The 15,967-nt window shown below is 39.0% G+C and overlaps 1 protein-coding gene and 2 pseudogenes across 4 annotated transcripts in view; 2 read left to right on the top strand and 1 right to left on the bottom strand.

The window, feature by feature from the left end:
* The window catches only part of TAMM41 (TAM41 mitochondrial translocator assembly and maintenance homolog), a 45,229-nt gene extending 36,586 nt beyond the window's left edge, over positions 1-8,643 (top strand). For all 4 annotated transcript variants that reach the window (XM_036219316.1, XM_016125410.2, XM_016125411.2 and 1 more), the window contains one exon: positions 8,510-8,643. In XM_036219316.1, the coding sequence (XP_036075209.1) occupies positions 8,510-8,586 (77 nt within the window). In that variant the 3' untranslated portion in view covers positions 8,587-8,643. The remainder of the gene's footprint in view (positions 1-8,509) is intronic.
* On the bottom strand, positions 2,976-3,094 carry LOC118602248 (annotated as a pseudogene).
* Positions 8,644-12,326: 3,683 nt separating the features above from the next.
* LOC107500303 lies at positions 12,327-15,023 on the top strand (annotated as a pseudogene).
* The last annotated feature ends 944 nt before the right edge of the window (positions 15,024-15,967 follow it).

The raw sequence follows: 15,967 nt of genomic DNA, 5'->3' as shown, positions 1-15,967 counted from the left end.
CCCCTCTGTCCTCCTAATATTAGTTATATTGTAGTTTTGGTAAAGTCAGTCTTCACAGTTTACATGGTATGACCATGTTAATAAGATTCATGGGTCAGCCACCTAATATACTTTTCCTTTTCTGCACAACTTCCTTTTCCAAGGGGTTTGTCTTTACCTGTCTCATCTGTGTATCTCCTTTTCTGCATATCACATTCTTTGCCTTTATGGCACACACTCTCGTTATGGTGCAGCACACCATGCAGTAAATTCTAAGAACGGGTGCATGGAAGACAAATTTGGAGACTATGTGTGTCTAAACATATCTTTATTCTACTTTCACACTTAATTGAGACTTAGGCTACAGATAGAATGGAAATAGTTTTTCTTTATAATTTTGAGGTCATTGCTCCAGTTCTCTTCCAACTTCCAGGATTGCTGTCGAAATCCAAAGCCATTCTGATTCTTAATCCTTTGTGTACATCCTTTCTAGAAGCATGTTAGATCTTTATTCTCTCCCTGGGTTCTGAAATTTCTCAGTGATGTGCTTCGATGTGAGTCTGTTTTTATCTGTTATACTGTGTATTCATTGCTCTTTCAGTTGGGAAACTCAGAATCTTTTTTCTTTACTTTCTTTCTATCTGTTTTCTCTCTTCTTTCTGGAACTCCTTTTGTTCAAATATTGGACTTCCTAGGCTAGTCTTTTGGTTTTCATTCTTTCTCTCCTATTTTTGATCTCTTTGTCCTTTTGATTTGCTCTCTTAACTTTAGTTTCTAGCCCTTCTATTGAGTTAAATTTCTGCTATTACATTTTCAATTTCTAGCAGTTCTTTTTGTTTTCTTTTTTTCGTTCTCTGAAATATGTGTGTATATGTATGTATATATAAATTTTAAAACATCCCGTTCTTGTTTTATGGACTTAAGCCTTTGAACATATCTTTGGATATTTGCCACATTGCCCTCCCAGATGGTTATATCAATTTATAGCCCCACTGGTAGTAAACGAAGTTCTTGTTTCTCCCCATTCTTTCCAACACTTGGAACTGTCAACCGATGGCCTTTTCTAGTTCAGTCTTTCTTACGTAACCATGTACTGAGCGTCTCTCATGTGCTAGCCATGCAGGTTAGAAAGTGAACACAAGACACCATCCCGCCTTCAAGAAGTTCATAATCTAGAAAGGGAGACAGGCATAATTGGCTCAGAGCTAACGCAAAGAAGGGAGTGGTCTTGTATCCTGATTCTGATCCCTGGGTTGAGATAGCCAAGGAGCCGTCTTGGTCACACCCCTTAATGTTTCACCCAGCGTCCTGGATACACAGCAGAGAACTTGGCCTCAAGGACACTGTGTGGCTCTCCTGAATCTTTGGAAAGATTCAGCCAAAGATTCAAGAAAGATTTGGTAGTACTTGTGCCATACCTTCTCAACTGAAGATTTTCCTACCACTCAGGAGTATATAGCTTTGCATTTCCAGCTAAGATATTTATTTAATCTGTGTTCCTGCTGATTTATCCTGGCAAGGCTGAAGATGAGGTGCTTTTGTTTGCTTGGGTGGTTCAGGCTATTAATATGTGTTTTGCATGATTGCAGCTCCCTTGCTATAATACTCCTTGGGTGTGGCTGAATGCTTGAATTTTTTACTTGTGGTTTTTTTGTTTTTTGTTTTTTTGTTTTCTTGTTTTTTTTTGGTTTCCTGTGCTATAAGAAATTACTACATTTATTGGTGATTTTTTTTTAGTTGTGAGAATGGTAGTGTGACAGGGTTTTTGAAAAGTTCCTTTTCTTCTAGAAATACATACTAAAATATTTACAGATGAAATGTCTGAGATTTGCTTCAAAATAAAACATGGAGGGAAGTAAGGAGTAAATGACACAAGATCGATCATGAGTTAATACATTGTCGAAGCTGGATGAAGATACATGGAGACATATTGTATTATTCTTTTATAAGTTTTAATTTTTCTCTAATAAAAGGTTTTTTAAAATCCAGCATCATCTCTTGACACTTCAACCTGAATGAATCTTTGGTCCTCTTTCCACACGTCCTTCCCAGTTGCCACCAGAGGGCAGTGGGGAACACCTCACAGAACACACAGCCCAGATTTCTGTGTGGCTGTGGAGTGCCCATTGTAGGGTCCTCTAATGGCTTACTGTTTGCTTCCCTTTCCCTTCTAAAACATGCCTTTTTGGCTTGAGAAGTCCAGAGTAACAGAAAGTCTGTAACCTGCACTGAGGTTGAAGAAATTGTGGAAAGTGATGAGCATCCCTTCACATTCTGGCTTCTCAGGTTTATGGTGGCTGTGGGCTATGATGAAGTGAGCACAGGCTACGGGCAAGGGTTTGTGAACCCCAGAGACTAGGTTTCAAATTCCAACTTAACTGCTATGACTTAGGCAAGTTACATAATTTTTCTGAGTTTTAATTTCACAGCTGTAATTATTCCTGCCTCTCCAGGTTGTGAAGATTATTGTATCTTGAATATATAAAAGCATCTAACACTGTGCCTAGTCTTTCTTCTTTTGATATCATTTTCTAAGTTTCCTGACCTCCCTTTAGGACATGGCTCTTTTGCACTGTAGTATTCAAATCGTATTAGTCCTTTAGCCAATCCCTTAACCTCTACCTGGATGAAGTAAACTAGCAACGAAAGGAACTGAGTGGCTGGTTTGCTTGTTTCTCTTTCCTCTTAACTACACAGCAAGCTTCAGAACCTCCATCCTTCCACACTTTGCTCTTTAGAAGTCCTCTTATTGCAGATTTAGATGTTGCTTCACCTTACTTTTGCTGGGTTCATCTTTTCAAGATCTTCATAGTTCTGCATCTGTTCACTTTTCAAGTCAACAACGTACATCTGCAGGGTGAGAAAACCTGTGTGTTTGGTTGAATTTTTATTTATTTTTTTATTATTTTTTACTTTTTAGGCGAGGTAACACTTGATTGACCTCATAGGTTGCAAGGACCTTGTCAGCTTACAATCCTTTATTTTTTTATTTTTTACACCTACAGCACCTGCTCTTCCTAAGTGGTCTCCCATCCAAATACTAACCAGGCCCGACCCTGCTTAGCTTCCGAGATCAGACAGGATCGGGCTTGTTCAGGGTAGCATGGCCGTAGATGAAGTTTTATTCCTTTGTAGCCATTATCACTCCACTTCTTTGCAGCCTCCTACTCATAATGGGGGTAAAAACGTTTCAATCTTCCTCTTATCCAGCAAATACCTTTTATATTCAAATACAATTTAGTTCAGACAAGTAGCTAGCCAGGAGCTAAGCTTGGGGTCAGAAGACATTGCCTTGAAGTTGCAGTTACTCATTTTTTGGCTCTGTAACCTTGGTATATTAGTTAGCCCTCTGCCTTAAAATGGCAGGGCCACTAATATCCAGTTTACAGGGTGTTCTGAGAGTCTCCAGTATGTTACCCAAACTTAGGTGAGTCTAGTCTAAATCTCACTCTATTCCTAGAAAAGCTGGAAGCCAGGCATCTATAACCAGCTCAGAGGATTGCCCTTTCTCATAAGCCATGTTCGATAACACAGCAGCATATTCTTATGCAGTCTTTTCACATTCTGTCTTTATAAGTTCCCTTGAAATTCCCTGACCATCAGATACACCCAGAGAAGTAAGGACAGAAATGCTTCCAAAACCAAACCCTTTTTTTCCCTTTACCTTGAGATTTGATCATTTAAAAAATAATGTTGCCCTCTCTTAGACTGTGATCTTGGTAGAATTTCAGAGTTATCATCGGGGTAGTGGATCAGCAGCTGGAGCCAGCCAGCTTAGGAGTAGCCTGAGATTGTTCGGCCTCCTAACACGTGCCTGCTCCTCCTTTCACAGTAGCGGCAGATGGCATCACATCTCAAACCGGTAACAGAAGACCAGCTAAAGCAAACTCATATTCTGAGCAGCAGCAGTCTTTTATGTTTCTAATCTGATTGGAGAGAAATAGAACTGTTTGAGTATTCTGGTGTGGGAACTAGGAGAGAAGTGGGGGAATTTAGTGATTAGACTGAGAAGTAAGCCAGAGCCAGATAAGGGAAGGCATTAAAAGCCATGGAAAGGAATTCAGAGTTTATTCTCTGAGAATAGAGGGAAGCCACTGAAGAACTATAGAAAGACCACTGTAGCTAGAGAATAGAGAACAGATTGAAGGAAGATAAAGCTACTGCTTGGGAAACTGGTTAGATATGGTTGCAGCCAGGTGAGGAATTTTGGAAGCCCAGATTCAGGTCATTACAGTAGAAGCAGAGAGAAAAGATGCAAGAAATATTTGGAAAGCAGATTACCAGGTCTTAGTGGCTGGAGGGATATGGGAGATAAAGGAGAAAAATGAGTAACAGATAACTCTCAGGTTTCTGGCTTAGGAAGCAATAGATGGTGCTATTCCAGGATGTGAGGAAGGTTAGAGTTTAATTTTTGAAATCTGGCTTTATTTTTCCTCACCTGATTTTCTGGTCAATCACAATTAACTCTGGGGACAGGTACCTGTTTACTTCTCTAGCTTCAAAAGATTCAACTGAATTAACAAGGCAGGTTCAGTCTTGTTACTAAAAAGATTCTGGCATGCCTTAGTTGATTCTTACCAGCCCTTTCCTGGAACACAATAGAATGGATCATTCATTGACCTCCGGTTCTGATTTCTTGTAACTAAAACATTTTTAAATGAGTTGTACTTCTGCCTCTGAAGAGGTTTTCTTTGTAGATATATCTAACTGTGTTTGGATATTAATTGGAAAAATGTTGAGAGCTTACTGATTTTTCCCTCCTAAAGTTCCAAAATATAGAATTATGGGAAGGTAGAGACCTCTCACAACTTAATCATCTCTGACTCACATTATTTCTTGGAGAATTTTGTCTGCCATTGGACCCATCAGTTTAAGGTCACACAGGGAATTTATAGTCTTACATACTTTGCTGTAGGTCATGTGAAGCAAGCAGGAAGGCAACAGAAGAAAAACCTTAGGAGTTGTACATTGAAGTAGATTTCTGTATGTTTCGAAAACAAAATCCTGAATTCATAATGGTAAATAAGGTAAAAAATGGTTTAAAAACATTTCATCCGTAGGTAAATAAGGATCTGTCTAAAGAAGGTGTATCTGAAGAGGTGTTGCATCTTTATCCATTGGGGAAGGAAAAAAGACAGTTTTCTCTATCAGGCTGTCTTTCCTCAAGCCACATTCTAAATACAAACTTCCCAAATCACCATCCTTTTTTTAGAAAGGAAGAAGAAACTGAAAGTAAGCTTTTATATAGGCCAAGTAGAATTCTATGGAGTGTAAGCTGTATGAAGGTAGAGACCGTAACTGTTGTTCATACCAGTATCCCCAACAACTCACTTAGTGTTTTATATATATGGGTGCTCAAGAAATACTCATTCAGTGTATTTCAGGAACTGAATAAATTAAAGATTCTAGACCTTCTGTAGAATGGGAAATCTCCGGATATACAGGAAAGTACACAAATCATACATTTGGTGAATTTTCATAAAGTGAACACATTCATGAGCCTAGTACTCAGATGAGAAATAAAACAGTACTAGTCCCCCAGAACCCACCCTGTGCCCAGTGACAGCCACTACTCCTCCAAGAGTAACTAACTGCTGTCCTTACTTCTAATGCCGTGTTTCTGTTTTTGAATTTTATATAAATATGCACTCTCTTGTGTCTTTCTCTCCATAACATCAATGAGATTCCTTATGGTGTTGGGAATAGTACTGGTTCATTTATTCTCATTGCATCCAGGCCATTTGTATGAATGTACACAATTTATCCACTCTACTTCTGATGATTTCTTGAGTTGTTTCCAGTTTGGAGTTATTACAAGTAGTACTGCCGTGCATGTTTTTATACCTGTCTTTTGGTGAGTGTATTTCTGCAGTTTTGTTAGGTATAAACTTGGGGGTAGAATTATTTGGTCTAAAGTGAGTGAATGTTTAACTGAGGTAGGTACTACCAAACAGTTGTCGGAATTGCGCTCTCACTTAGCAGATTCTTGGCCAAAACTCGATATGGGTCTTTTTCCTTTTAGGTACACTGGTAAGTGAGTAGTGGTATCATACTGGAGTTATAATTTATATTTTCCTAATGACTAATTAAATTGGGCATTTGTTCATATGCTTATTTGGATCTCCTCTTTTGTGAAGTGCCTATTCTAGTCTTTTGCTCTTTTTTCTGTTGAGTTGTCTGCCTTTTCTTGCTGAATTCTCTGTATAGTCTAGATGTGGCTCCTTTGTGGGATATATGTAATACAAAAATCTTCCATTCTGGGGTTTGTTGTTTCATTCTCTTAATGATGTCTTTTGGTGAAAAGACAGCTTATCCATTTTGTTCTTTATAGTTAGCAGCTTTTTGTGTCCTGTTTAGGAGATTTGGCCTACTCCAGATTCATGACGTTTAAGTCCACCTTTGTTGCAATTAGAATATTAAGGCAGAAAGAACACTTTATTGTGATCTGCTGGTTCTTAACTTTTTGCAAATCCTGGTTCCCTGTGAAAAGCTGGCTAAAACTCTGGACCTTCTGCACAGGAGTGCGCTTGTATATCTACACAACAAACTGCTACAGTTCCAGGGTGTTCACAGACTGACATTGAAGCCTGTTCATGGGCCCCTTGTTCAAGAACCCCTAACCTAGTCCAATCTAGTCATTGTGCCAGTGAGGAAATCGAGGCCCAGAGAGGGTGGAGTCACACTGTAAGTTTGTAGCCCAGCTGGGACTAGAATCCAGGTTTCTTGACTCTTCTTCCAGTGCTCTTTGTAATGATTCTCTGCTGCGGTCTGAGAATCTCTCTCTAACAGAGCCATGGAAGAGAGAGACTGTTTTCAATTAAGGGAGGTTTCTATTTCCTAACAGCAAAAACTGGCTGTATGGTGCTGCTCATGTACTTCATGTATTTACCTTAAATGTTAAGCTCCAAGGAGTCTATGAGTAAGTTTTTGAAGTCGAACTGGGACTTAGCATGGTTGATGCAACTTCCTCTAGCTGGGACGCTGTGACCTGGGGTTGGTGTGTTGAACCTTACCATTTGCAACTACCTGTATTCTGCTTAGTGTCTTGATTGGTTCTGGCTGGAATTTTAAAAAGCACCTTATGTAATAAGTTTCCAGTCTCAATGCTCAAGTGGGTGAGGTTTACCAGAGTGGTTGCTCCAGGGAGAAAATTAAAAGGGGTGGAGGCAGGGAAAGGAGCTCTGAGCCTCTTGACTAGGCTATGTCAGTTTGCAAGCAGTCAGCAGACAAGCCAGGCCAGAGTTTCTAGAAGTACTTGCTAATGATTTTACTGATACCTTTTGCCTGTTAACCTGCCACTGCCTACAGTAGCCTCTTTAAAGGTCCTAAGTGGACTAGGCAGCTTAAGGTAACATGGCCAGGTACTTTCAAGAGATCGCTTAAACCCTAGTGTTAGGGAGTCTCCGGAACTAATCCTGTTATCTCATCAGCAGTGCTTACAAAGTGCACTGCCAGGGGCGCGTTTCAGACTCAGCACAGACCACAGTTTGTATCTCATGGTGAAAAAGACTGTTGGGATCTTTGAGCCACACCCCAAAACACAGACTAGATGATCTCATCCTTAATACAAAGAAGTCAAGCCCATAATACTGTCTGCAAAGAGGACCTTATTAGATCTGACAGACAAATAACATCCCATTGATTCTATCACGTTTATTTATTTCTCAAAAGACCCCAGAGAGCTTCTTCTCTGATTATTTCATCAGGTACTTGTGAATAAGTAGATAGAGGGTACTGGAAGGTCAGATATCTGAATGAGGTGCAGATATCTTTTTCGTCATTTCAAAGGCATTTGCTGAGCACCTGCTCTGTGCTGTGTACTATGCTGGGACATGGGGATACAGGGATGAAAAGGACAAGATCCCTGTCCCAGGAATTATGAGTCTAGGCAGAGGGTGAGGTGAGTAAACTGACAAGCACTGTACAGTAGAGCGTTCTTTGCTGTGTGTCAGCTCAGGTTCTCTGGGACTAGGAGAAGTGTCTGAATTGGCCTGGGGAGTCAAGGAAGGCACTTCTAGAGAAGAAATCTGAAAGGGGCTTCAATATCTACCTAACAGAAAGTGATGGAAACAGTACTCATTCTGGGCGGATCAGCCACATACACAGTGACACAAAAGCACTGAGCTGGGGATGGTTGGGATGCAGGCATTGGGAGGTAAAGGGGCCAAGGATGCCCACTTACATACAGATTTTCTTCTTTGTTCTTCCTTTTTCCTCCTTTTAAAAAGAGCCGCTAAATTTAAAGGCTGTCAATATGCTTGTGCCTTAAAAGATTTCACTTATCCCCAAAACTCAGGTACGTTTCACATCAATATCATTGTTTCAATAGATGCCTAAATCAGAATCTTTTCTCCTTATATTGATCATAGTGACTTTGAATGACGTTCAGCTCCCAGGGTCTCCTAAACCCTTCAGTCAGCCCACTGCTTCACTACGAAGACAAGTCTCTGGTCCACATATCATGAACTCTAGCTGAGTATCCACCCAGTAAGCCTTAATTTTCTCAACTGTGTCTTCTTTTCTATTTTAGGCATGAAGAAATCATTGATTTACAGTTCGCTAAAACTGCATAAAATGTGGAAAGGATGGCTGAGGAAAACATCCTGATTTTGCTTGCTTTTATATATGTTATGCATAGATGAATAAAGTTTCTTTTTGACAAAACAGTGTTTGTTATTTTGACCCATTGTTTGAATTTGAAGATGCCTTGGTTTGTAAAATTCAGCAGATCATCCAATAACATTACTTCTTTCAATGTCATTTGATTATAATGTTGATGAGAAAGAAAAAAATTGATTTCCAGGTGGAGCCACTGTCTGTGTGGAGTTTGCGCGTTCTCCCCATTTCTGCACAGGTTTTCTCTGGGGACTCCAGTTTCCTCCCACATCCCAAAGCTGTGCACATGAAGTGAGTCGTTGTGTCTAACTTGTCCCAGTCTGAGTGTGGGTAGGTGAGTGAGTGTGCCCTGTAATGGAAGGGCATCCTGCCCAGGGTTGAGTCCTGCCTTGCACCCAGAGCTTCCAGAATAAGCTCTGGCCACTCAGGACCCTGAACTGGAATGAATGGGTTGGAAAGTAATGATCTTATTTGATTTTATTAATCTTTCTTAAATGTATGTATAGCTCACAATTATTTCAGTGTTTAATATTGAAAGTATTTTCAGTCTTTAGAAGATTGGTGATGATTTTATGATCAGAGATATATTTACTGTAGGGACTTAAATCCTGTTTATATCAATTAGGCGAAGGTAAAATTGGTTTCATTATATGTTTTGCTTAAAGTTGCACTTTCCAACCTTTTGGCAATCTTAAGTAAGAATTTACTACTACACTTGACTTGTTTTTATATGTATGTATTAGACATTTAAGTGGTGGGGGGACCCAAATTCCTTTGAGGATTTAGCAAGAGAGAACAATCCACTTTCATAAGCGCTTTAGCTGTGTTCTGCATTTTCCAGTATGTGAGAGTCAAGAGACCTGAAAAGTTGAGTGTATGCTTGTGGACATGCAGTTCCAGTTCCGGGGGTTACAGGCGGGGAAAGTGTTCTCTCTCTCTGCCTAGGCTCCATCCTTGTTCAGTTGTCTTTTTTCCACTAAGAGATCACAAGTGTTGCATCAACATTTTCCTGGACCTAAGTTTTTTATTTTGGTCTTTGGCAGTGACTGGGATGAGGAGCCTGCCACAGACGCCTTGCAGAGCCTTCCCTATTGTAACAGGAATGTTTGGATAACAGGAAACCCACTGCAAAGTGCCTTGATTAACAAGACTCATTCAGTTCAAAGAACTGATAAGTTAGAGGTGCGATGGGCTTAATTCAGAATTGGTTTGATTCAGCAGATTAATAGAATCATCCAGGACCCTCTTTTTCCACCTCTCCTCTCCCTGCCATTTGCCATGTTGGAATTTGAACCCCACAGTGTGCCTTAGGCTGGCTTCCCTCTTAATTCTGAGACCGCTGGCAACAACTTCAGGGGCTATGTGCTTTCCCATGCACATTCAGGGAAACGGCTCCTTTCAGAAGCCCTCTTTAAAAAGCAAGAAAACTTTTCAGCAGCCCCCAGCAAGCCACTGTCTGGTTTCAAGGCCCTATTTGAGTTACTTGCCCATCCCCACGCCAGTTACAGGCCTGGCAGCTGGAGGAATATTCGCTCCATTTCTGGAGGGAATCTGGCTGGTGTGAGCATCACAAGGGACTTCCAGACCTTCTCAGCTATAAACCTTCAGAGCCCTTGTAATACAGGACAAACCTTCAGATATTAAACACTTATATGTTAACTTTTCTTTAGCGATTCTCTCCAAAGGTCTCATAGACCTGTGCTGCAATAGGGTGGCCATGACGTGTAGCCATAGAGCCCTTGAAATATGACTGGTCCAAATTTAGGTGTCATCTAAGTATAGAATACACACCACATTTTGAAGACTTAGTATGAAAAAAGAATGTAGAAAGTTCAATAATTTTTAATATTGATTGTAATTAAAATATTTTGGATCCATTGACTATATTATTATTAATGTTAATATTAATACCAATTTCATCTATTCCTGCTTTTTTTTAAATGTACTACTACTAAACAATTTAGATTCTACTGGGCAGTGCTGTCATGGACCTTTTCAAACTGTGTTTACACTGTTTTCTTCCTGAAGTGGGAAGAAAGTTCTCTCTTCATTTGATGACTGGTAAGAACTATATTTCTTCTAGTCAACCATGCTTTGCCCATAGTAAGCTCTCCTAAAAGTCTTTGGAGGAAAACAATGAAGCAAGAACATCCCAATTTTGTTTTACTTCCTTCTTTTAGATGCTGCTATGCTATTTCATCAGATTCTTAGCTTCATCACAAATGTGAAAGAAGAAAGATTGTGGGTGGGTGGTTGGTGTGTAAGGAAAGGGTAGCTTATTAGGACATTGTGATGTCATCCAAAAAAAGCGGTTGGTGAATAACAATGGGTACTATTTGCAGAGTCTTAATATCTGTAAACAGCCATTATCTAATTTAATGTTCATAATAGTGATATGTATATTTTTATTATCCTCATTTTATAAGTGAGGAAACTCTCTCCAAAATCTGGTTTACTTTACCTTCCTGGCCCTATGGGATTTGAGGTTTTGACCCTGTTCCTTGGCTAATTACATATTTATTATATTGAAAAACTGATTGAAACCAAATGAGTAGAATTCCAGTCTATATTGTACTTCAAAGTCCTTGACTGAAAATTTTAATCAAATGCATTAACATTGTGATTTAAATATTTATTTGAATCCCATTTGATCCCTAGCACAGGAGATTATATTTAAATTTTTCTTTCGTAAATATACTGTAGTTGTTTAACATAACTTTATTATGCATCTTTCTTAACTCAAAAATAATTTTAAGGTTTCCTTTTTGGGAGGACCAGATGCGGCAAATAATTTGTTCAAATCGTAGAGTTATGAAGCTAATTGAAACAGATAACTATGACTTCACTGGGAAGTGGTGACCCATTTTCAATTCAGTCATGGGTATGAGGTAATATTTTCACTTTTAATTAGGAGTAGAGGTAGCACAAATTTTTTTTTAATTGAGGTACATAATTGACATACAACATATTAATTTCAGGTATGTAACATGATTCACTATTTGTAAATATTGCAAAATGGTTACCACATAAGTCTGGTTAACATTGGTTACTAGTCTACATAGTTGCAGACTATGTTATCCAAACATTAACAACTACAAATATGCAATACGGTATTACTAACTGTTGTTGCCAGTACATTACATCTCATGATTTATTCATAACTGATACTTTGTGCCTGTTGACTTTTACCGTTTCACCTACCCCTTATCTCTGCCACTGGCAACCACTAGTCTGTTCTTTGTAATTATGAACTTTGCTTTGGTTTTTTGTTTCTTTGTTTGTTTTTAGATTCCACATAAAAGTGATATTGTATGGTATTTGCCTTTGTCTGATTTATTTCACTTCATGTAATGCCCTCGAGGTCTATCCATGTGGTCGCAGTTAGCAAGATTTCATTCTTTTTTTAGGGCTGAACAATATACCATTGTTTATACCATCTTCTTTATCCATTTATCAAGGAACACAGATTATTTTCATGTCTTGGCTATTGTAAATAATGCTACAGTGAACATTTTACGGTTTCAGGTCTTAAATTCAAGCCTTTAATCCATTTTGAGTTTATTTTTGTGTACAGTGTGCGATAATGGTCCGGTTTCATCCTCTTTCGTGATGTGATGCTCTCCAGTTTTCCAGCACCACTTATTGAAGAGACTGTTCTTTCTCCATTGTATATTCTTGGTTCCTTTGTCATTAATTAATTGTCTATATATATATACTTAGGTTTATTTATGGACTCTATTCTGTTCCATTAATCTATATGTCTGTTTTTATACCAGTACAATTGTTGATGGTTTTATTTGACTAGAACAACAAACATATGTTGTCCAGATATTTTTATTAAAGACAAAAATGCAGGGGGTGTTTCCCAATAAAAGAATGAGCATTTTAGAAATGTTAAACTCATTTATACATTTATAATACATTTATTTTAAAAACATGTACTAAGCTGTTTGTTTCCATCAGATTGGCATGTGAACCTTAAACTATATGATTATTTTACACATGATTACATATGTACATAGGATTATGTAGCTAACACTCTTTCAGTTTCTTCTTCCCTTTTATTCACAGGACAAAAGGTAAAGCATTCCCACTTTCTGTTCCCAAATAATGGTTCTACATATTATTAACTTATCTAAAGGAAATAAATATCCTTTCTATGCTTATTAGAAACCTAATTCTAAATCCTATTCTATGCTCTTAGAAACCTAATTATCAACTCAGAAAGTGACTGCACAGTTTAACAGGAAAGGTATGGTCTCTGGGGTAGTCAGACCTGAGTTCACCATCCCGGCCCTACTGCTTATCAGCTGAGTGGCCCCGGGAGATCACATATCCTCTAAGAATCTGGGTTTCTTCTTCTGGAAAATAGGGATAATACCTACCTTGCAAGGGTTGAGATGAGGCTCAAATTAAATTATTATTGTAGTTTTTTATAAAATTTACATATGTAATATCCTCTGATGAATTCAAGTGATGGGGCAGTGTGGTGTAATGGAAAGAGCTCTAAATTTGAAGACTGGAAGGGAAAGGAGGTAACACTGCTAAAGAACCTTCTGCACCCCACCCCCACCCCGACTTTACATAAATTGTGTCATTTTCCTTACAATTACCCTGCCAGGTAGGTATTAATTTTCCTATTTTGTACTCTGCTCTTCTCCCTGTACCTTGTAGATTTAAGTTCAAGTGTTCATTATGCAAATTACTATGTGATCTTGGGGACAACATTTATCCTAATACTGTTTTCTTATTTGTAAAGCTGCAGTGGTATTACTCCTGACATCATATGGTAGCACTTAAACTCCTTTTTGGAGATTCCCAAACCCTGCCCTTGCCAGGATCTCCTGCAAGCAGTTGCCCTTGGGCCCGATGCAGGCTGAGAGCTGAGTGTCCCGGCTGGACTGAGCGAAGTGAAGGGGCAGCGCCCTGTCCAGACCCTCTTTACGCAGCCGATTTTAACACCAACGTTTTGGGAGTGGATGGACAAACACATATAAGCAGTGAAGAACATGGACTTTTCTGGTTCTTACTACTCTAATGAACATTTCAAGAAACTAGAAGAGCCGAAGGCTGCCCACATGGAAACTATGGCGAAGTTAAAGAAAATGTACCAGAATAAATTAAATGAAGTGATCATCAGGAAAGAAGCGCCTAGTGTCTCTTCCATGTCCGTATTGGAAAAGAATTCCTGTCACCCTATCTCGTTAACAACATCACTTTCAGAGCCTGATTTAAGTCATGCTTCCTCCTTGATGATGACTTCCTCTGAAGATGAGTTGCCCAACTTAAAAAAGGAGTATCCCGAGAAAAACAGAAGGATGATATGCTAAGGAGCTCATCAACAATATGTGGAGAAACTTTCTGTTAAAGATTATATTTAGTGTGAAGATGCTGACTTCCCGGCAGTTGAAAAAACAAAGAAGAACCCAAAAGAATGGGTGCCAAAGATTACAGTACCTGAGCCTCTTCAAATGATGATTAGAGAACAGAAGAAAAGAGAACATGAAATCTAAATCAGATATTGAAATGGTACAAAAACTGCTCAAAAAAACAAGAAGATTCAGAGTGTAAGAAAAAATTCTGAGCCAATTCAGTTCCAGCATTTGTCTTTCTCCCCTGTTATCATGATACAGTCAACCAAAATGAAGAACGGAGGACTATGAAGGAGAAATACAAAGAAGCTCTTTTGGCCTCACAAAAGCCCTTTCAGTTTATTGCAAGGGAGGAACAGAAGCAAGCAATCCGGGAAAAGCAGCTGAGAGACTTTTTTAAGTCTAAAAAGAAACCATTGATTTAAAGCCAGACCTATACCTCGATCTACTTATGGTTTAATTTCCAGTGACAGGTTAAAAGAAGAAGAGCTCTACAGAAACAATAGGACACAGCTGAGAGCCCAAGAGCTTTTACTTAATTCACCCCCTTTACCTCGTAGACCTGCTCACGGAAGTTTTGCTGCAAGGAAGCCCAAGTGTCCTGAACAGACTGAAAAGTTGAAGTGTGAGCACAAGGCTAGGTGCCAGACTGGAGACGTTTCTGAGAGATAACAAACACCCCTTAAAATAGAAGTATCTAAAACCCCTAACTGTCTGTAAACCACCTGATCTTCACGTAGCCTCACATGCATCCACTAAAAGAAAAAAAAATTGGCGGGCATTGAAGCAGATGAAGAAAATTTAAAAGAAAAATGTTGGCCTTATCTGTCTCCAAAGCACAAGTCACTAGTAAGAAGTGCAAGTGCAAAGCATGTGCCGTGTAACTGCAACCCTCCAATGCCCACAGTATCTTCCAGAGGAAGAGAACAAGCCACGGGAAAGAGTGAAAAGGAAAGGATGAGAGAATACCGACAAGAACTGGAAGAAAGAGAAGAAAAATTTAAAAACAAGCCACTACTATTTGAAAGAGTTGCTCAGGTTGTGTTTGTTGGAATTTAAAAGCTATTGTAAGCATTTTTTTTAACATCTCCAGTTCTTAATTTACAGTTCATTTGTCTTATGTGTTATATAATGTATTGAAACTTATCATTTCTGTGACAGCTTCACCAAATTAGTCAAGTAAGTTTTGCTTAAATTTGAGCATTGAATCTTGTCAATGAGGCACGTAAGCTTGATAAAGAACATGCTGCTAATCCAATCATCTCCAGAATAATAGTGTCACAACCTGTTTTTAATGGCTAGTCTTTTTTCAGTACCAACTTGGCCAAATATTAAGGTGAGCCTTCATGATATGATTTGGAGGTCTTTGGGGAATTAAAAAATGAAACAAAAAATTCTTTACATTGGCTCTAAATAAGAAAATGAAAGCTCACATGGGTACCTTTAGGGTCCACTAAGACAACACACATGGTAACACTTAGCTTACAATAGTTTGGTAAATAATCATAACATCCAGATCTGAATTGCTTCCACCAGCACACTGGCATGACTTTATTTGAAAACTTGGCACACACATTCTTAAAAATTGTAGCAATTTTTATAGTAAAAATGCGACTACAGAATAGCCGGATCCTGGTCACCTCGATGAAATTGTAAAGCTGTCTTGAAAAACAGTTGAAGAATGAGTTGTTCACAGGATGTTGACAATCTTCATTCAGGCAGGGAATGCAACAGAAAGGGAGATGGTGAGCTGGGCTCCAAAGTCCACGGGGAATGTCAGACGTCATTTGGAGATAGTTATAAAAGTATTCTAGCTCATGGCCTGAACCTCAGAGAAATTAAGTCAGAGGCAGTCTTGGGAGCCAGGAAATTGCAGGTTCCACCCCTGGGCATGTGTCGTGTGCTTGCTTCATGGAAAGTGCTCCCCCTCTGCCCACTGCACAACTAGTTAATCTTGTGCTAGCCTGGCCACCTAGTTAAGAGTCACACTGAACTCAATA

Source organism: Rousettus aegyptiacus, unplaced genomic scaffold, assembly GCF_014176215.1.
Source record: "Rousettus aegyptiacus isolate mRouAeg1 unplaced genomic scaffold, mRouAeg1.p scaffold_m13_p_4, whole genome shotgun sequence".
Classification (NCBI taxonomy): Eukaryota; Metazoa; Chordata; class Mammalia; order Chiroptera; family Pteropodidae; genus Rousettus; species Rousettus aegyptiacus.
This window is presented reverse-complemented; position numbering and strand designations above follow the sequence as displayed.